The 21,440-nt window shown below is 44.7% G+C and overlaps 1 protein-coding gene across 3 annotated transcripts in view; it reads right to left on the bottom strand.

The window, feature by feature from the left end:
- pacc1 (proton activated chloride channel 1) overlaps window positions 1–21,440 on the bottom strand; it is a 243,133-nt gene that overhangs the window by 27,927 nt on the left and 193,766 nt on the right. For 2 of the 3 annotated variants that reach the window (XM_070889503.1, XM_070889504.1), the window contains exon 2: window positions 656–752. Coding sequence is in view for 1 of the 3 variants with exons in the window: in XM_070889502.1 (XP_070745603.1) it covers window positions 656–752; window positions 11,834–11,881 (145 nt within the window). In the remaining 2 variants the exon portion in view is untranslated. Of the gene's footprint in view, window positions 1–655; window positions 753–11,833; window positions 11,993–21,440 lie in introns of those variants that run through there. The other variant, XM_070889502.1, reaches the window with a different exon arrangement.

The raw sequence follows: 21,440 nt of genomic DNA, 5'->3' as shown, positions 1-21,440 counted from the left end.
GTTGTCCCACAAGCATGTTTCATGATGTATAAATTCACTTTCAACTGCTGGTGTCTTGTTTTTAGTTTAATAAGTAAATGTTTTCACATTGCAGTAAGTTACAAGTTAACAAATTCCTCTGAACTGTGATATTGTGCCCTGAATATAAAAGTTTATCTGAAGGACACAAAATCGGCAAAATAAAGATAAAGATGGCACTGGAAGCATGAACCCACTTTTTCTTTAAAAAAAACATGCTCAAATGAGCCCTGCCATTCAAACGCAGATAGGTGCAGCGTACTATTACTGTAAACCAGATAACATTCACACATATAAACTGCCTCACCATCATTGCAGAGATTTAAAATGGAACCAGAAAATACCGGCAGCCAAGAAATATCATTGCAACAACGCAAGACAGAAAGCAATTTCAGAGCTGCCACAAGATGACTCCATTTACTCAAACAATTTTGCTGACCGCTTCCTTTGACCAACAAAAACCAGAGACAACGCAGCTATTATACTGGCCTTATATTAATTAGGATTCCAGACACCAGCTGCTGCAAATTGGCTCTCAACATTTGTACAACTAAATCCCAGAGACCCAGACCAGGTGTTTTGCTGTAGGGAGAGATGCAATTCTGAGGGGAGAGTCTTTCTCAATGCTTGGTCATACCTCGTATTACTGTTCCATTTATATCCTCTTGGTCTGCATCAGTCTCATCCTCAAATTCCGAATTGCAAGTTCTTTCCTCTGTTCCATCATCTGCAAACTGCAGAGAAAAGTAAACATTTATAAAATATAGTTTTCAGATTCATTAGTAAACTGATCACACTAGAGGCTGGAATAACCAGCGATCAGAGAACCTGATGCTTGCAGAGATTTGGATACTTTAGCACAGCATCAAGGACCCAAAGACTGAACCAGTTGAAATCAGCTAATGATAGTTCAGGATTTTGGAATTCATTGTTCTGCATAAGGATTGAGTAAGAATAGATCCACTTCAGGGTCTGGAGAGCCTGGCACAATCCATCCTCTCAACAGCATCTTGCAAAGCCCATTGTGCATGGCAGGGAGAAGTGAGAAGAGAAATAGCAGCAAGTACATGTATATTTGAAGCAGGGTGAAGATGAAGATAGAAAAGGGAGCAGAACCCAATTCTGACATTCTACATCCTGTCTTTTCTCTTTTCAGATGCTAACAGGCCTGCTGTGATGAGGGACCAGCTGAGAAGAGGTATTTTCAGCAATACTCCAGCTTAGGTCTAACCAGTGATTTGTAAGGTTTAGCAGGACTTCCTTGTTTTTGTATTCAATGTCTAATTTACAAAGCCAAGAATCCCATACACTTTCTTAACCGCCTTATCAACTTACCCTGCCACCTTCTTGATGTATATGCATATTTAAAAATGAAAATAAACAGTGGTTGTGAATTGTGGATGAGCAACATTTAGTTGACAAAGCACACTCATCACCTTCATATTTGCAGTAGGAGTTCCTGGTCACAACCTGAAAATACTTTTATAATAGCTGTGCAGATACATCTGTGATGCTCCTCCTTTGCCAGGGCTCCATTCTCAATGCAAAATGACCAAACCACAGCCATAAACTATTACATAAATGAGTGTTCAAACATTCATATCTGGAATCTCCACAGTTCTGCGTGTAAAAAAAATTACAAGGACATCAACTAGTTCTGATTGGATTTTCTAATTTTAAAAAAATCAGCCTAATCTCAAAACAGTATTATTCTGGATTCAGAATGATACCTCCCCAGGCCTTCAATTCCAATTCAATCTGAATTAACCAAATTTAAAATCCGTAACCCAGTTGCACTCATCTCAGACTCCATCATTGTTCTCTGACTAAGAGATGAAAAGATAAAGACTTATTGCAATAGCCTCTAATTTGATCTTTTCATCTACTGAGTAATTTGAATCATTTAACTGTGAACATCCTTAAAAAGTGATATTCAGTTTACTTTTGGCCTGTGGTTCAACTTAGTGCCTATAAATCCAAATATTGTTTCTATTGTATTCTGTAATACTACTTTTAAAATAATAATAATTCCCCTCTGGGAAATGTAGTACATTGAAGTCCCTGCCACACAATGGTCAAACCTCAGTTCACCGCTGTACCCTCCCTTAGCTCAAACATGCTGCTGGACAGAATGTCAAGCAGAGGCCAAGCATTTCTTCATAGGCAAAGCCAGGAGGGGAAAAACTCCAGGATAATTCACTTAGGCCAGTGTCAGCACCTTCTCGCCTTTGAGTGTACAGTTAACATTAATGAATAGGTGTCCACCTCTTGACCAGAGATGGTGCTCAACACAGGGATATGCAACGAGGTGGAGGAGGCAGGGGTGCTGAAGCAACATGACAATTGTAGCACAGACTATCCAAATGGGATATTTTAGATTCAGTTATTTTCCTTCACCCCCTCACACGACTCCAATGATTGCTCCACAATCCCCTTGGATAACAATACGTGCAACTCTAAATCTGCAAATCCCTTGGATAGTGGAAGGGATTTAACACCCATGCCTCAGAGAGGGTGATCCAATCCCCAACCAACAATTTTATTTAGGTTCCTAAGTGTGACATACTATTCTCCAAGATGGATAAGCAGCCTGCTCTGAGGCAGACTGTCCTTAAATTGCCCTGCCCCTTTAAGGCGAAAAAGTTTAACTGCTGAAAATCCTGAGGTCATAGCACAAATGAAGGAAGTTCTGCAGCTACTTGCAATCTTCCAGCTCCAAATCATAAATATTGATGAAAGGACACATTTATTTCTTTGAATCTATTTTTGACACTTTGATGTGTGCTTTATACATACAGGGAGATGATTTCATACATAGCTTGACAGAGAAGAATCAATTTTAGATTAAGGGCATACTTATACAAATGGGATGGTAAAGGAGAACATGAACTTATATAGAGTTAGTTGCATTGATATAGTGCTTTTCATGATGTTCGTATGCCCCAAAGTGCTTCATAGCAAATGAAATACTTTTAAAGGGCAGTTACTGCTGCAACGTAGGGAAATACGGCAACCAATTTAAATATTCATTGATTCGAGTGAACAAACTGAGAAAGCAATAAATATAAGTTGGGCTAGATTTTCGGTTTTCAGGCCTAACTTTCAGCTTTTACGTCTGCAGCAAAGTCAGCATTGCACGAGCATTTGCGGCGCAAACCGCGAGTTTCAGCAACTTTACTCTGAGGCCGGTAACGCTGCGAGGGGCGCCTTGGGAGGGGGAAAAAAAAATTGCAAAAAACATTCAAAAAACCCTACAAAAATCGCTGAGAAATAATCCACGACGTTGTACGTCGGTGCTCCTCTCCCCAGCGGCACGTCGAAGCACTGCCGCAAAGAGGTCATCGAGGATCCCGCCGAATGGGTTTTCGCCACGGAGGGTCAAATTGCAGTGAAAAAAACCCGGTTGCAAAGTCGGCGAAAATCTAGGCCATCATGATTCAAGCACTGAACTGAGGCTTCAGCATACAGATGGCATAAATAACTATGCTCCTATATTCACTTTTGGTGTTATAAAATAAGAAATAAATTATTTCTCAATGCCTAAATAGTCACTTCAGGTAGTGCTTGGAAATAGAAAATTCATACGTGAATACAAAAGGGTTTTCAGCATTAGAAACTCCCAAAACTGGAACAGAATTTGTTGTAAGGTGTTAACAAACCTGCCTTTCTTTGCTTTGAATGCAAGTGACGGTAACTCTCAACCTCCGAGTCATCCATCAGGACAGTCCATAAATATCAGAAATAGCCACCTCGAGTCTGGCTTGAATCCAATTTACATATTTCTGTGTATGGGGTTTCCCATTTATCTCAAAATGGTTCATATTAGTGTGTTTTTGGGGAGGTGGCAGGGGACTCGGGTTGACTCTTAACTATCCTCTGAAATGGCCTAGCAAGCCATTCAGTTGTAACAAATTGCTACAAGAAACAATAAGAAGAATAGTCCTCCTCACTAACATCCGGGGACTTGTGCCAAAATTAGGAAAGCTGTCCCAACAGCTTGACATAGGTATGATTCTGAGAGTATGACTAGCAGGCAACATCCCAGACTCCTCCATCACCATCCCTGGGTACGTCCTGTCCCACCGGCAGGACAGACCCACCAGAGCTGGTGGCACAGTAGTATACAATCGGGAGTGAGTGGTTCTGGGAGTACTCAACATTGACTCCGGATCCCATGAAGTGTCATGGCATCAGGTCAAACATGGGCAAGGAAACCTCCTACTGATTTACCCCCCCCTCCTCCCTCCACCCCCATAGCTGATGAATCAGTACTCCTCCATGTTGAACACCACTTGGAAGAAGTATTGAGAGTAGCAAGTGCACAGAATGTATTCCGGGTGGGTGACTTCAATGTCCATCACCAAGACTCCATCACCAAGAGTGGTTCAGTATCACCACTTGGAAGAAGCATTGAGAGTAGCAAGGGTACAGAATGTATTCTAGCTGGGGGCCTTCAATGTCCATCACCAAGAGTCCATCACCATGAGTGACTCGGTAGCACCAGTACTGACCAAGAATACCATGTCCTGAAGGACATAGCTACCAGACTGGGCCTGCGGCAAGTGGGGAGAGAACCAACACGAGGGGAAAAACCTATTTGATCTCGTCCTTACCAATCTACCTGTTGCAGATGCATCTGTCCACAACAGTATTGGTAACCGTGACCGCTGAAGTCCCATCTTCACACTGAGGTCACCCTGCTTTTGTGTGGCACCATCAACGTACTAAATGGGATAGATTCAGAACAGATCTAGCAGCTCAAAACTGGGCATTCTTGAGGAGCTGTGGGCCATCAGCAGAATTGTATTAAACCACAATCTGTAACCTCATGGCCCAGCATATCCTTCAATCTACCATTATCAATCCAGGCGACCACCCATTGAGGAGTGTAGAAGAGGATGCCAGGAGCAGCACCAGACATATCTGAAAATGAGATGCCACCCTGGGGATGCTGTAATACAGGACTACATGCATACTAAACAATGTAAACAGCATGCTATAGACAGAGCCAAGTGATCCCACAACCAATGGATCAGATCAAAGCTCTGTAGTCCTGCCACATCCAGTCGTGAATGGTGGTGGACAATTAATCAACTAACGGGAGGAGGAGGCTCCATGAACATCCCCATCCTCAATGATAGCGGAGTCCAGCACGGACAAGGCTGAAGCGTTTGCAACCATTTTTAGCCAGAAGTGCTGAGTGGATGATCCATCTCGGCCTCTTCCCGAGGTCCCCACCATCAGAGAAGCCAGTCTTCAGCTAATTCGATTCACTCCACGTGCTATCAAGGAACGGCTGAGCACACTGGATACATCCCGGCTGTCGTGCTGAAGACATGTGCTCCAGAACTAGTCGCACCTCCAGCCAAGCTGTTCCAGTGCAGCTACAACACTGGCATCTAGCCGACAATGTGGAAAACCGCCCAGGTATGTCCAGTCCACAAAAAGGACAAATCCAATCCGGCCAATTACCGCCCCATCAGTCTACTCTCAATCATCAGCAAAGTGATGGTCAGTAAGTGCCACTTGATAGCACTAATAACCTGCTCACCGATGCCCAGTTTGGGTTCCGCCAAGAACCACTCAGCTCCAGACCTCATTACAGCCTTGGTTCAAATACGGACAAAAGAGCTAAATTCCAGAAGTGAGGTGAGAGTGACTGTCCTGCACATCAAGGCAGCATTTGACTGAGTGTGACATCAAGGAGCCCAAGTAAAATTGAAATCAATGGGAATCAGAGGGAAAACTCTCCACTGGCTGGAGTTATACCTGGCACAAAGGAAGATGGTTGTGGTTGATGGAGGCCAATCATCTCAGCCCTAGGACATCGTTGAAGATGTTCCTCCGGGCAGTGTCCTAGGCCCAACCATCTTCAGCTGCTTCATCAATGACCTTCCCTCCATCATGTCAGAAATGGGATGTTTGCTGATGATTTCACAGTGTTCAGTTCCATTTGCAACTCCTCAGATAATGAAGCAGTCTATGCCTGCATGTAGCAAGACCTGGATGACATTCAGGGTTGGGCTGATAAGTGGCAAGTAATATTCGTGCCACACAAGTGCCAGGCAATGACTACCTCCAACAAGACAGCATCTAACCACTGTCCCTTGACATTCAACAGTATTACCATTGTCAGATCCCCCAACATCCAATATCCTTGGGGGGTCACCATTGACCAGAAATGTAACCGGACCAGCCACATAAATAGCATAGCTACAAGAGTAGGTCAGAGTCTGGGTATTCTGCGGCAAGTCTCACTTCCCGACTTCCCAAAGCCTTTCCATCTACAAGGCACAAGTTAGGAGTGTGGTGGAATATTCTCCATTTGCCTGGATGAGTACAGCTCAGACAACACTCAAGAAGCTTGACACCATACAGGACAAAGCAGCCTGCTTGATTGGCACCCCTCCCATCACCTTAAACATTCACTCCCTCCACCACCACGCACTGTGGCTGCAGTGTGTACCATCTACAAGATGCACTGCAGCAGCTCGCCAAGTCTTCTTCGACAGCACCTCCCAAACCGATGATTGCTACCACCTAGAAGCACAAGGGCAGCAGGCGCATGGGAACACAATCACCTGCAAGTTTCCCTCCAAGTCACACACCATCCTGACTTGGAAATATATAATTGTTCCTTCATCGTCGCTGGGTCAAAATCCTCAAACTCCTTTCCTAATAGCACTATGGGAGCATCTTCACCACACGGACGGCAGCGGTTCAAGGCGGCAGCTCACCACCATCTTCTCAAGGGCAATTAGGGATGGGCAACAAATGCTGGCCTTGCCAGCGACACCCAGTGATACGCCCTTACTATACAGTATAAATGCACACGAGGCCCATGCTTGAGAGAAAGTCAGTCTGTGACCGGTCCTTTATTCTTTAGCCCTCAAGTGATGAAGGTGGGTGGAGCTTCCCCTTTTATACCTGAAGGTCCAGGTAATGAGTGTCTCCCACCTAGTGGTCATTGTTCTCAGTGTAGAACTTAGGTCAGATTATACATGGGTTACAATGCTGGTTGAATACATGACATCACCTCCCCCCCCAAAGTCTTATTGGGATCACAGGTTGAGTCTCTCTGGTGGTTTACGCTCCCTTGTAGAGCGCCTGAGTTGGGGCTCCGGTTGTTGGGTGCTGGCCTGAGTGTCTGCTGTTTGCAGTGCCTCAGGCCTGTCCGGACTGCCCACAGTGATTGGGCTCTCCTCCCTTTGGTTCTGGTGTTCGGTCACCTGTGGTGGAGTGAACTCTACATCGTGTTCTTCCTCTGCTTCTTCTATGGGGTTGCTGAACCTCCTTTTTGTTTGATCCACGTGTTTGCGGCAGATTTGTCCATTGGTAAGTTTAACTACCAGAATCCTATTTCCCTCTTTGGCAATCACAGTGCCTGCGAGCCATTTGGGCCCTGCAGCGTAGTTGAGGACAAAAACAGGATCATTTACATCAATACATCGCGCCCTCGCATTCCTGTCATGGTAGTCATATTGTGGCTGGCGCCTGCTCTCGACAATTTCTTTCATGGTGGGGTGTAGAAGGGATAGCCAGGTTTTGAGCGTCCTTTTCATTAGCAGCTCTGCGGGTGGAATCCCTGTGAGTAAGTGTGGTCGGGATCTATAGGCCAACAGGAGGCGTGATAAGCAGGTTTGAAGGGAACGGCCTTGGATTCTGAGCATCCCCTGTTTGATTATCTGCACTGTTCGTTCTGCCTGGCTGTTTGAGGCCGGCTTGAACGGTGCCGTTCTGACATGATTAATTCCATTGCCTGCCATGAAGTCCTGGAATTCAGTGCTTGTGCAGCACGGGCCATTGTCGCTGACCAAGACGTCCGGTAGACCGTGGGCGGCGAACATTGCCCGTAGACTTTCTACCGTGGCAGAGGCTGTGCTTGAATTTAAAATGACACTATCCATTTGGAGTAGGCGTCTACTACAACCAAAAACATTTTTCCCATGAAAGGACCTGCGCAGTCCACATGGATGCGTGACCAAGGCTTGGCGGGCCAAGGCCAGGGGCTAAGGAGGGCTTCCCTGGGCGCATTGCCCAGCTGGGCACACGTGTTGCACCTGCGAACACAAAGTTCCAGATCTGCGTCTATCCCTGGCCACCAAACGTGTGACCTAGCAATTGCCTTCATCATGACAATGCCCGGGTGCTCATTGTGGAGGTCTCTGATGAACACCTCTCTGCCCATCTGGGGCATGACTACGCGGTTTCCCCACAGTAGGCAATCGGCCTGAATCGAGAGTTCATCCCTGCGCCTGTGAAATGGTAAAATTCCTCAGGGCATGCCCTGTACGTGGCTGCCCAGTCCCCATTCAGGACACATTTCTTGACTAGAGACAATAGCGGGTCTCTATTTGTCCAGACTTATAATATAACGGGCTGTCACGGGTGAGCCTTCGCTTCTGAAAGCTTCAACAGCCATGACCATCTCAGCAGCATGCTCGGTAGCCCCCTCAGTGGTGGCTAGTTGGAGCCTGCTGAGTACATCGGCGCAGTTTTCGGTGCCCGGTCTGTGCCGAATTGTATAGTCATAGGCGGCTAACGCAAGTGCCCACCTCTGTATGCGGGCCAATGCGTTTGCATTTATGGCCATGTTGTCGGCCAAAAGGGACGTTAGGGGTTTGTGATCTGTCTTCAGTTCAAATTTCCTGCCAAACAGGTGCTGGTGCATTTTCTTTACAGCATATACACATGCGAGCGCCTCCTTTTCTACCATCTCGTAACCCCTTTCTGCCTGGGACAGACTCCTGGAGGCATAAGCTACCAGCTGTAACTGACCCTTGACATTGACATGCTGCAACACACACCAGACACCATAGGATGACGCATCGCACGTTAACACTATACGACCCATGCAAGAGACTTGTGTTAACAGAGTGTTGGAACATAACAAATTGCGTGCTCTATTAAAAGCCCTTTCCTGGCTGTCCCCCCAGACCCATTTGCGACCTTTGCAGAGGAGCACGTGTAGCAGCTCTAGCATCGTGCTCAATTTGGGAAGAAAGTTACCAAAATAGTTCAGGAGCCCCAGGAACAAACGCAGCTCCGTTACGTGTTACGGGGTCTGGGTGCTCTCTGGATCGCTTCCGTCTTGGACGCAGTAGGGCTGATCCCATCTGCTGCTACCCTCATCCCCAGGAATTCTACCTCTGGAGCTAGCAAGAGGCACTTCGCCTTTTTCAGTCGCAGCCCTATCCGGTCCAGTCTGCGTAGCACCTCCTCCAGGTTGTGGAGGTGTTCTTCAGTATCGTAACCAGTGATGAGGATGTCGTCCTGAAAAACCACCGTCCCTGGAATAGATTGGAGGAGGCTTTCCATATTTCGTTGGAAGATCGCGGCGGCCGAGCGAATCCCGAACGGACATCTGTTGTACTCAAACAACCCCTTGTGTGTCGTGATGGTGGTCAGCTTCTTCGACTCACTCGCCAGCTCCTGGATCATGTAAGCTGAGGTCAGGTCCAATTTTGAAAAAAGTTTGCCACCGGATAGCGTCGCAAAGAGGTCCTCCGCTCTCAGTAGCAGGTACTGGTCTTGGAGTGACACCCGATTGATGGTGGCCTTGTAATCATCACATAACCTGACCGACCCATCCGCCTTGAACATCGGCACGATCGGGCTCGCCCAGTCACTGAATTGGACTGGCGAGATGATGCCTTCCCTCAGCAGGCGGTCCAATTCGCCTTCTATCTTTTCCCGCATCACGTACGGCACCGCTCTGGCCTTGTGGTGTACTGGCCTGGCATTCGGGTTTATGTGAATCACTACCTTGGCCCCCATGAAAGTGCCGATGCCGGGTTGAAATAATGAGTCAAATTTGTCCAGGATCTGTGAGCATGATACTCGCTCCACAGAGGAAATTGCATTGACATCGGCCCAATTCCAGTTCATGACAGCAAGCCAACTCCTCCCCAGTAGTGCAGGACCATCCCCTGGGACAATCCAGAGTGGCAACCTGTTCTCCGAATCTTTGTGGGTCACGACTACCGTGGCGCTGCCTAGCACCGGAATGATCTGCTTTGTTTAAGTTCGTAGCTGTGCGTCAATCGGCGATAATTTTGGCCTCCTGGCCTTGGACGCCCAAAACTTTTCGAACTGTTTGATACCCATCAGGAACTGGCTGGCCCCCGTGTCTAGCTCCATTGATACTGGGATGCCATTGAGGAGCACTTTCATCATTATTGGTGGCGTCCTGGTGTATGAACTGTATCCGTGCTCCACATGAACTCGCTAAACTTCAGCTTCCAGCGATTTCCCCCAGCGTTCACTTCTGCAATTTCTGCAGGTATTTTGCTCATCTCTGCAAACTCCGGCTGAGTGTGTGCCTCCACGCCTCCAACATGAGCTGTTGTTTGAAACAAAAGGTCCCTTGCCAGTTGATCATCCCTGACTGCCCCTGTGACTGTCCTTGAGTGCACCATTAACAGGTGTTGATGGCTCCACTACTGGCCGCATTGTCCCTTGTAATGGCGTGAATCGCCGTTCAGCTTGCCGTTGTCTCTGTCGAACTCCCCCTCTGGGTTCGACTACATGTTGGGGCATTCCTGATTGCCCTTGTCTGCCTGGAGAACTGTGTGCTGCTTTAACAACGTTGAATCTCTGTCCCAACCATTCCTTAACACAGTACCTCTCGTCTGTTCTGCTAGTGGCTATGCTCTCGTGGTTTAAATCCCAGTTCCTCGTCGCCATTGATACGTCCTTACTATACAGTATAAATGCACACAAGGCCCATGCTCGAGAGGTCAGTCTGTGACCTGTCCTTTATTCCTTAGCACTCAAGTGATGAAGGTGGGTGGAGCTTCCCCTTTGATACCTGAGGGTCCAGGTTAGGAGTGTCTCCCACCTAGTGGTCAGTGTACAACTTAGATCAGATTATACATGGGTTACAATGCAAGAAAGAATACATGACACCCACAACCCAGGAACGAATAATAAGAAAAAATAATGTTGGTGTGCTATCGACATAAATAGCCACATGTGATTATGATATAGTGGCAAATATAGAGACCTGGCTCAAACAAGGGGAGGAATTGGCACTTAATATTCCTGGCTACAATGTATTTGTATTCAGGAAAGATATTGAAGGAAAAATAAAGGAGGGGTGGTGACCCTATTGATCAAAGGTACTATTACAGCACTAGAAAGGGATGAAGTACTTGAGGGTTCAATGACAGAATCTATTTGGCCAGCATTAATGAATCGTTATTGCACTGCTGGATGTGTATACGAGAGGTCAAACAGTGGAAAGGATATGGAGGAACAACCCACAGAAAGTAAATATACTTTTTCTCTTGGCAGATGGTGACCGACCCGATATGTCTCATTCCTTTGTTACGGTCCTTGTTTTCATGCACCGACCCTTGGCGAAGCTGAGAAGTGTACTTGGCCTTGTGCAACTTAAAGCCAATGTGAAGCGGCTGTTGCTGGAAGTTGCAGCGGAGCTTTCACACTGTCCCAGCTTTGCACCCTGCCCAGCCGGAGCTGCGGCCACTTCGGCGGAGCGGCAGCGCAGCAACTTTCCGGGTTTCTCCCTCTACCGTGCGGCGGAGCCACTCGTTTCTCCCCCATTTAAAGATAAAATATGGAAATACACCAAAAACTATTTTTAAACGGTATTGCTAATAGAGAAAATATGCCATGCACACAGTAAATAAAGCTGGCAGTCTTTAAAACTGATGCAAGATTTCCCCCCGCCCCAAAAGACTTGAAGAAACTAATTTGAGCTGAATGAAAGCCCGAAGGTGCCGCCAGCAAAGGCTGCTGTCAGTAAACAGCCTGTGCGGGGATCGCCCAACGCCCGCCCCGGTCAAAGCTTTACCTCACGGTAAGAGCCAGCAATCTCCCTCCTTATTATCGCCGAGGCCATAGCGAGCGCTGAAAGCCTCAGTCAGTCGGAGCAGCCCGGCCTCGCACCGAGAAGGCAAGCAGATACCAACATCCCACGGAACTGCTGGGCCGGCCAGCGACGAATGAAATGCCGAGTAACAAGTGGTGAAGGCAGGAGCTGAGCGCCCGGGGCGGGGCGGAGCGGAGCGGAGCTGGGCTCACCGCCTCTCATTGCTCGCTCACTCCCCAGCGCTGCAGATTGAATATGCTGCAAAGTGCGCGGTAACCTCTCTCTTTACCACTCTTGTTCTTTTTTAAAAAAGCTCTGGCTATGGTATTTGCGAGTGTTTTCTCTTGCTCGCACTGGATTATTAGCATATACAGCTATGACATTCCTCCTGAATGATGTGCATCAATATAATGTATTTAATTTCATTACATTTTCTCTAACCAATAACCTCCACCTCCCACCCACACATATATTATTGACTGTTGTATAAATACACTGAACAGGCTGGGGCTCTTTTCTCTGGAAAGAGAAGGCTGACCTAATAGAGGTCTTTAAAATAATGAAGAGGTTTGATAGTAGAAAGATGCTTCCACTTGTGGGGGAGTCCAAAACTAAATATAACCAATACATTCATTAGGGAATTCAGGAGAAACTTCTTTAACCAGAGAGTAGTTAGAATGTGGAACTCGCTACCACATGGAGTGATTAAAGCGAGTAGCATAGGTGCATTTAAGGGGAGGATAGATAAGCACGAGGGAGAAGGGAATAGAAGGATATGCTGAAAGGGTTAGATGAAGTCGGATGGGAGGTGGAGTATAAAAACACCAGCATCGGCCAGTTGGGCTGAATGGTCTGTTTCTGTGCTGTAAATCTTACATAATTTTATGTAAGTAGGGATACCAATAAACTACAACTGGTGGATCTAACCAGGCAAGGCACTCAAGATTTTGTTACTTGTTCTTTAAATGTGATATCACATGGTCTTTGTTGTGTTCGCTATCTAAATAACTTTTGGACAATTTGGATCATTCTCCTCTTCAGTTAGAGTCTATAAACACTGAATGTTTCAGCTCCCTAGTGTCAATGCTGCATTTGCTCTCAATAATGTTTTATTCCCCTGATAGCACATTGCTCTGGTGATATTGTGAGTAACTGCAGGGTAATTGTCCTGCACTTGACAATATTGTAAGCATTGGCGCAGGCCCCAGGAAGATATTAAAGGATATTGGACAAAGTGCTTATGCCAGAAGGTTTTTATTGAAGAACATGCTGGACACTACTGTTTCCCAAAGATTGGGAATTTTGGACATAATATGTTTCATTGTTTGTTGAAAAGAAGATAGCAGCCTGTTTGTGTTAATGTCTGGAGCAGACCGAGGTCTCTGGGCAATAATGGCTAGGAGAGAAAACTCATCCCAGGTGATTGGCAGGATTGTTCAGTAATGGGAAACCGCTTAGACCAAGGTCAGGTGCGAAGCAGAAACCCATCAACGGCTATTTACGCCATTACCTGGATGAGATAGCCCCGAAAGGTGGGAAACCGAACAAAGAACTGCCAGTAAGTCCCAGACCCAGTGGAAGCAGAAGCCATCAGGAGCCATCAACAGAATACACGAATGTAAGATCTGGGATGATGGGCCATTCAGACAATCACCCCAGACAAAGGAAATACTCTATTTTGGCAGGGAGAAACATGGACTGTAACGTATAAGAGAAGGCAGTTTGCTGCTATTTCTCTCTCTTCTCTCTTCGCTTCAAGAATTGTGCACTCCGTCCGGGATGGAGAGGAAACCCATCAACGAGGGACCAAGAGCCTCACTACTCTATCTTCGGAAGGGCCCTTGAAACCAGGACCTGAATGCTGCAATGGCAGCATGGAATCGGAAGAGAAAGCTTTCCCCAAGAAAGAAGCAGCGAGTAAGCCAACGGATAATCTGGGTAAGTATTATCCAAGCCCACGCACCGTTAAGACCACCGAATCGAGTGTGAGGGGGTGTCGTGTATCCCAAACCAAGCCTTAGGGGTTTAGTGGGGAGGTGCTGCGTGTGATTATAGTGTGTGTAAGGTGGGATTTGTTGGACGAATCCAGTTATACCCTGTACTTTGCCGTAGTGTGTTGTTTTCTTAATTTGCGACAGGGGTCTGTTTGGACGGACAGTTTTTGTACTGTTGTACTGTTTCGTTTACGCCACCAGGTGTTACTTTTACTGGTGTGTGTGTGCGTGTGTGTGCGTGCGTGTGCGTGTGCGTGCGTGCGTGTGCGTGCGTGTGTGTGGAACCGAATAAAGTATTGATTGATTAAGGCCGAAAGACCTGTTCTCTGGTTCAGTTCTCTGTTCCCGCAAATAATTCCTGTGTCTAGAACCATAGGCTGGGGTGATTCGAAACCACCAAGGCAAACCATCTACAGTATGACTACAAACAAATACATTAATGTAGGCAGAGAAGGAACTATCTTGAGTATCATATATATTTTAGTGTCAGCTGTGGATCAGTGGGTAGCACACTTGCCTCTGAGACAGAAGGTTGTGGGTTCAAATCCCACTCCAGAGATTAGAGGACAAAAATCTAGGCTGATACTCCAACACAGTACAGAGGGAGTGCTGCACTGTCGGAGATGCCGTCTTTTGGATGAGATGTTAAACCGAGGCCCTGTCTGCTCTCTCAGATGGATGTAAAAGATCCCATGGCACTATTTTGAAGAAGAGCAGGGGAGTTATCCCCAGTGTCTGGTCAATATTTATCCCTCAATCAACATAACAAAAACAGATTATCTGGGAGCTTGCTTTGCACAAAATGGCTGCCGCGTTTCCCACATAGTGACTACACTTCAAAAGTAGTTCATTGGCTGTAAAGCGCTTTGAGACGTTCGGTGGTTGTGAAAGATGCTATATAATTGCAAGTCTTTCTTAAATATATTATGCATTGATTCCTCACATTAATAACATCTGGTATGAGTAATAACCTTGCATACATATGCACCCAAAATATTATCTTGTAATTTAAATAATAATGATCCCATCCCCTGGTCAGATCATTGTAGTGCACACAGAATTCCAGCTGTGTATTCTGTAATAATCCTGTGCTTATTTTTGCAATATGGGGTGGTTGGGAAGGCGGGGGGATTTGGAGGGGGTGGGGGTCTGTAAAATTGAATAATGGCTATTCATGAGAAATAAATATTGTAATGTTCTGGAGATAATGAAATGTTTTGCAGTGTAATGTGTTTATATCTTGTTAAAAAATCTTAAGCCAGCACAGACTTCTTGTTTACAAAACCTTATCTCCTGTCGTTACTTTCTCACACTTTTGTGTCAACCTTTCAATTATACATTCCTACATCCATGTTTACAATGGAAATTGCCTCCGTAATCTTGGAATTGCACAGTCTGGCTATCAGGTGATAGTTTATTATCTTTTCCCACAAATTGTTCAAAATGCTTTCTGAAAATTTATCAGTTGTCATTTTTTTCTTAATAACTGAAATTTCTAATGTTCAATTTTCAACACAGTTGACTGAAGAAAACTAAATATCTCACCTATGTTTTGTTGACAGAAAAGATAAAAACCTAATTGCTAACACCTGAGAGAGAGCAGACACACACACACACACACACACACATATATATATATCACACACACACACAAGCAAGGAGACTGCTTTCCATCATTCATTTGATTTAAAGAAAAACAAGCAATTTGAAAGCAAGCAAAGCTCTTTGAGGGAAATGGATTAGAAGGCAAGGTAGGAGGGAAACAATGTTGAAGGCAAGTAGACCTCTATCCAAAGTCTTGTGCACCTTCTACTTGCCATATGTATTGGTATTGATGGAGCCAAGGCGCAGTTACCTGCTCACTCACCTGACATAAATGGGGGATGGTGCAGGAAGAAGATAAGACGGAAAAAAGAAACTTAAGAAAATATTTTAAAACTGTCACAGCGTCTGATTTTACCACAAATAATGCCAGTGAAGGGACACTGCTTGTTTAATTAAAGCATGTACATAGAAGTAAGTGTAGTTGTTTTAGATTTCTGTTTCCTTTCTAATTTTTTTCAAAGTTTAGAAGGTACAAATTACCACTGCAGTGAAACGAGTAGGTTTTCGCTTCTCTGTAAGATTACAACTGGAACTGCACAAATTAAGTCAGCCTTTTATGTTTACGCCGAGTCACTTAATGAACTGCTGCACCCTATATCTAAACATTCTGAATTGATCCAAAAAGTGCGTTCAGAATGCAAGTGATAAAGCTTCACAGACTGTTTCTTCTATTGTGGAACTCCGTCCCAAGCGGTGTTATCAAGGAAACCTGTCCTTTGTATGTCAAAGTTTAAATGCAGAGATAACTATGTTAACCACGTAAAAGACAAAGGAAAAAGCAGAACTATGACAATGGAGACACGTAACCGAGAGAACATATTCTACGATGTACCATGTGCAACATCATAGGAGATTGACTAGTGTATATAGAGTATAAATATATTTAAATTTGAATTTGAAAATTGAATTCTATGACGAAGTTTCCACACTTAATTCTAAGTTAGAGTTGTTGATTTTTGCTGTGGTCCCAGCAATGTCTACCTTGCTGAAGCTGAACACCAATTATCTGATAATGCCTCTTATCTCCTGTCTGGGCCATGATCTCACTTCATCATTTCCCAGACTATTACTGATCTCTTCTGGAGATCTCCCCCTCTCTTGCTGCCTCCAATCACATTCCCCAAGTCTATATAGCCCATTCCCAAGGTACACAAAGAGGACTATCTGATAAACTAATTGTTCAACCTGCTCCATTTAAATCTGTTCTTTCTCCACCAAACAAATTTCCTCTTGACCATCCCCACCAACCACTCTCCCCATTCCCATCCAGTGCCTGACCATTTAAATCATTGGCTCTTCTGACCACATCTGTCACTTTGACAATTTCAGGTTTTGTAGACCTACACATTTTTTCACCGTGGACACCGACACTTGCTAGACCTCCATCTTCGGAACCTCCATTTGTTCCTGAACAGTGGCCAAACCAGTCCCCATTCAGCATCACCACCTTCCACTTTGCTGGACCTGCTCTCACTTTGAACAGCTTCTCTTTTAACTTCACTCACTTTCTCTCCATAAAAGATGCTGCTATGGGAAGCCACGTGGATTCCAGCTATGTCTGCCTTTTTGTAGGATAGTGGCAACACTCTTTGTTCAAGTCCTAATCAAGCCCCCACCCTGGCCTCTTACTCCATTACACTGACAACTGTTTTACATAAGAACATAAGAAATAGGAGCTGGAGTAGGCCATACGGCCCCTCGAGCCTGCTCCGCCATTTAATACGATTTTGGCTGATCCGATCATGGACTCAGGTCAACTTTCCTGTCCACTCCCCCTAATCCCTTATTCCCTTATCAATTAAGAAACTGTCTATCTCGGTCTTAAATTTATTCAATGTCCCAGCTTCCACAGCTCTCAGAGGCAGCGAATTCCACAGATTTACAACCATCTGAGAGAAGAAATTTCTCCTCATCTCAGTTTTAAATGGGCGGCCCCTTATTCTAAGATTATGCCCCCTAGTTCTAGTCTCCCCTATCAGTGGAAACATCCTCTCTGCATCCACATTGTCAAGCCCCCTCATAATCTTATACGTTTCAATAAGATCACCTCTCATTCTTCTGAATTCCAATGAGTAGAGGCCCAATCTACTCAACCTTTCCTCATAATTCAAACTCCTCATCTCCGGAATCAACCTAGTGAACCTTCTCTGAACTGCCTCCAACGCAAGTATATCCTTTCGTAAATATGGAAACCAAAACTCCACGCAGTATTCCAGGTGTGGCCTCACCAGTACCCTCTACAACTGTAGCAAGACTTCCCTGCTTTTATACTCCATCCTCTTTGCAATAAAGGCCATTTATCCCAACTCTCTGTTTTCTGTTTGTTAGCCAATCCTCTATCCATGCTCGTTTTCGGGTTAATTCGAGTTCATTCTCGGGTTGACAACCAGTAACTAGTGGTGTGCCGCAGGGATCAGTGCTGGGACCCCAACTATTTACAATCTATATTAACGACTTGGAAGAAGAGACCGTGTGTAATGTAGCCAAGTTTGCTGACGATACAAAGATGGGAGGAAAAGCAATGTGTGAGGAGGACACAAAAAATCTGCAAAAGGACATAGACAGGCTAAGTGAGTGGGCAAATATTTGGCAGATGGAGTATAATGTTGGAAAGTGTGAGGTCATGCACTTTGGCAGAAAAAAATCAAAGAAGAAGTTATTATTTAAATGGAGAGAGATTTAAAAGTGCTGCAGTACAGTGGGACCTGGGGGTACTTGTGCAAGAAACACAAAAGGTTAGTATGCAGGTGCAGCAAGTGATCAGGAAAGCCAATGGAACCTTGGCCTTTATTGCAAAGAGGATGGAGTATAAAAGAAAGGAAGTCTTGCTACAGTTGTACAGGGTATTGGTGAGGCCACACCTGGAATACTGCGTGCAGTTTTGGTTTCCATATTTACGAAAGGATATACTTGCTTTGGAGGCAGTTCAGAGAAGGTTCACTAGGTTGATTCTGGGGATGAGGGGGTTGACTTATGAGAAAAGGTTGAGTAAATTGGGCCTCTACTCATTGGAAATCAGAAGAATGAGAGGTGATCTTATCGAAACATATAAGATTATGAGGGGGCTTGACAATGTGGATGCAGAGAGGATGTTTCCACTGATGGGGGAGACTAGAATTAGAAGGCACGATCTTAGAATAAGGGGCCACCCATTTAAAACTGAGATGAGGAGAAATTTCTTCTCTCAGAGAGTTGTAACTTTGTGGAATTCGCTGCATCAGAGAGCTGTGGAAACGGGGACATTCAATAAATTTAAGACAGAAATAGACAGTTTCTTAAACAATAAGGGAATAAGTGCTTATGGGGAGTGGGCAGGGAGGTAGATCTGAGTCCATGATCGGATCAGCCATGATCGTATTGAGTGGCGGAGCAGGCTCGAGGGGCCTTATGGCCTACTCCTGCTCCTATTTCTTATGTTCTTATGAACCATTTATCCGGACTCTCGGTTTTCGGTTCTTTAGCCAATCCTCTATCCATGGTAATATATTACCCCCAACCCTGTAAATTTTTATCTTGTGCAGTAACCTTGTTAAATGTCTTCTGGAAGTCTAAATACTGGTTTCCCTTTATCCACCCTCTTCGTTACATCCTCAAAGAATTCCAGAAAATTTGTCAAATATGACTTCCCCTTCATAAATCCATGCTGACTCTGCCTGACCGAATTATGCTTTTCCAACTGTCCTGCTACTGCTTCTTTAATAATGGACTCCAACATTTTTCTTTGCTTTCACACTATTCTTTATTACTATGCTTCTAATTTTGATCCATGCCACACCTTTACATTGTTCACCTCAGACACTTAACCTTCCTGGGCTTCTTTCCGTAACAACAGGCTTTCCACTGACTTGTATTGCGAGCCTACATACTCCAACAGCTATCTGAGTTATGCTAATTTCCAAATTAATCCCTTCTAGGAGACTCACCTCCTGCTCCCTTGATTCCTGCCCCAATCAATGCCAGGTCATTCAACTAACCCAAGTCTTACATGCTAGCTGACATTAATAGATCCCTTTCCTCAGGGAGGATCCCTCTTCCTTTCAAAACTGCTGTCATTCCCCCCAATAAAAACATATCTGCATCTGTCCCTTCCAACTCCCAACCAATTTCTAACCTCCCTTTCCTCTTTAAAGTCCTCAAACATAACTCCCATCTCAATGTCCATCTGTCCCAAAAGTCAGTCTTCAAATCTCTCCTGTCTGGGTCTGTCCTGTCTGTATCACTGATACTACCCTGGCAAAACTCATAAATGATATTCCATGTAACTGACTGGGCATGTTATCCCTTATTGTCCTCTTCAACATCTCTGCAGTGTTTGACAAGGTTGATCATGCCAATCGCAACTCCTCCATTAACCAGCTCTGTGTGACTACCCTTGCGTGGTCCCACTTCTACCCGGCTAAATGTAGCCAACACATTTCTAGCAATGGCTTCTCTTCCCACCCCTGCACCATGTACGTGAGATTCAAGTGAAATGTCAGAAACATGACATATTAAATACAGGCCTCCATAAGATAGAAGCTATTAGATTCTGAATTAAATATAAACCAGTGAACTTTTGAATTGAAGCTGGCCCTAACAGCACCAACAGTTTAATAACCTTTTTTGATGTTAACAATCCCCTGACAAACATGCAGATGCCTTGGGAACCTCTAGAATCTGAGTGTATGTGAGACAGTGTGGCTACTCGCCAGCTCATCCACCTTCTCAGTTTCATAGGGATAGAGGGGACATGTGTCATCTTTATGATAGCTAGGTGCCATCATGTGTTGATGCAATGACAAACTGACATTCCCTTCACAGAAAGAAATGTTTATTCTCTTGTCTAATTAATTGAGAAACCATATGGTTTCGCTATTCATTTAAGTTTATAGTTCAGTTAGTTCCTGAAGCACAGCATTTAATCATTGGAAGCGAGGACTGTTAGTTTCAAAACAAGTCTACAAGGTCGACATCTGTGGAAGGAATGTACCAGTTGATAAGAGAACAGTGCGAGAATCCACTCCTTCAATTAGATTACAAGGCCGTTGTTAGCTCATTAATTTAACTTTGTGGGATAGTTTGTTCTTTAATTTTTCCTTGGTATAATAATGTCAGATGTGTCGAGTCACGTAGGCTTGAGTTTGAGGCTTTGAGTAGAGGGCCTATTAGTAGCCGAGTTGAGTATGAGCCCCGGGACAAGAAAGCCAACAGCCACAGTCAAAGTTGAACATCTACCCAGATTTGGTAACTATCAATCTGTTCAGTTTGCAGACATGGCTTGTTAAATAAAATACTTTACTACATGTATTGTCTCATTATCTGAATATGAATAATTTTGTAGAATCTCTTACATAGTAAATGAGTTGTGCTTGTTTTACCATCTGAATTATATTAATGTGGAATCTACATTTTAAAATTAAAACCAAACTATAAGTAGATATTTGAATTAGATTGACAGCCATCACCCCGCATCCCCCAAGGATATAACTATGGCTCCCTTCTCTTCCTCATCCTAATATTGCACTTTCAATGATATAATCTGCAGGCATAGGGATAATTTCCATATGTCTGAAGAACACAGATGTGCCTCCCCACCTGTTCCCTTGATCCCATGACTATCTCTGTGCTGCCAGACTGTCTGCCTGACATCAAATCATGGATGAGTCACAAATGGCCTGTTTCCATGTTAAAAGAACATAAGAACATAAGAAATAGGAACAGGAGTAGGCCATACGGCCCCTCAAGCCTACTTTGCCATTCAATAAGATCATGGCTGATCTGATCATGGACTCAGCTCCGCTTCCCCGCCCGCTCCCCATAACCCCTTATCCCCTTATCGATTAACAAACTTGTTATGTATGTCTGCCAATGATGTAATGATGTACTGAACACTAGACCTGAATGTACCTTCACCCTGTATATACCTTACCTGTACACCAGAGGGTGCTGCTGTTGGAGACCTAAGGATCACCTGTACACTGCAGGTAACTCAGTATAAAAGGGAGTTCACC

Source organism: Pristiophorus japonicus, chromosome 9, assembly GCF_044704955.1.
Source record: "Pristiophorus japonicus isolate sPriJap1 chromosome 9, sPriJap1.hap1, whole genome shotgun sequence".
NCBI classification, from domain to species: Eukaryota; Metazoa; Chordata; class Chondrichthyes; family Pristiophoridae; genus Pristiophorus; species Pristiophorus japonicus.
This window is presented reverse-complemented; position numbering and strand designations above follow the sequence as displayed.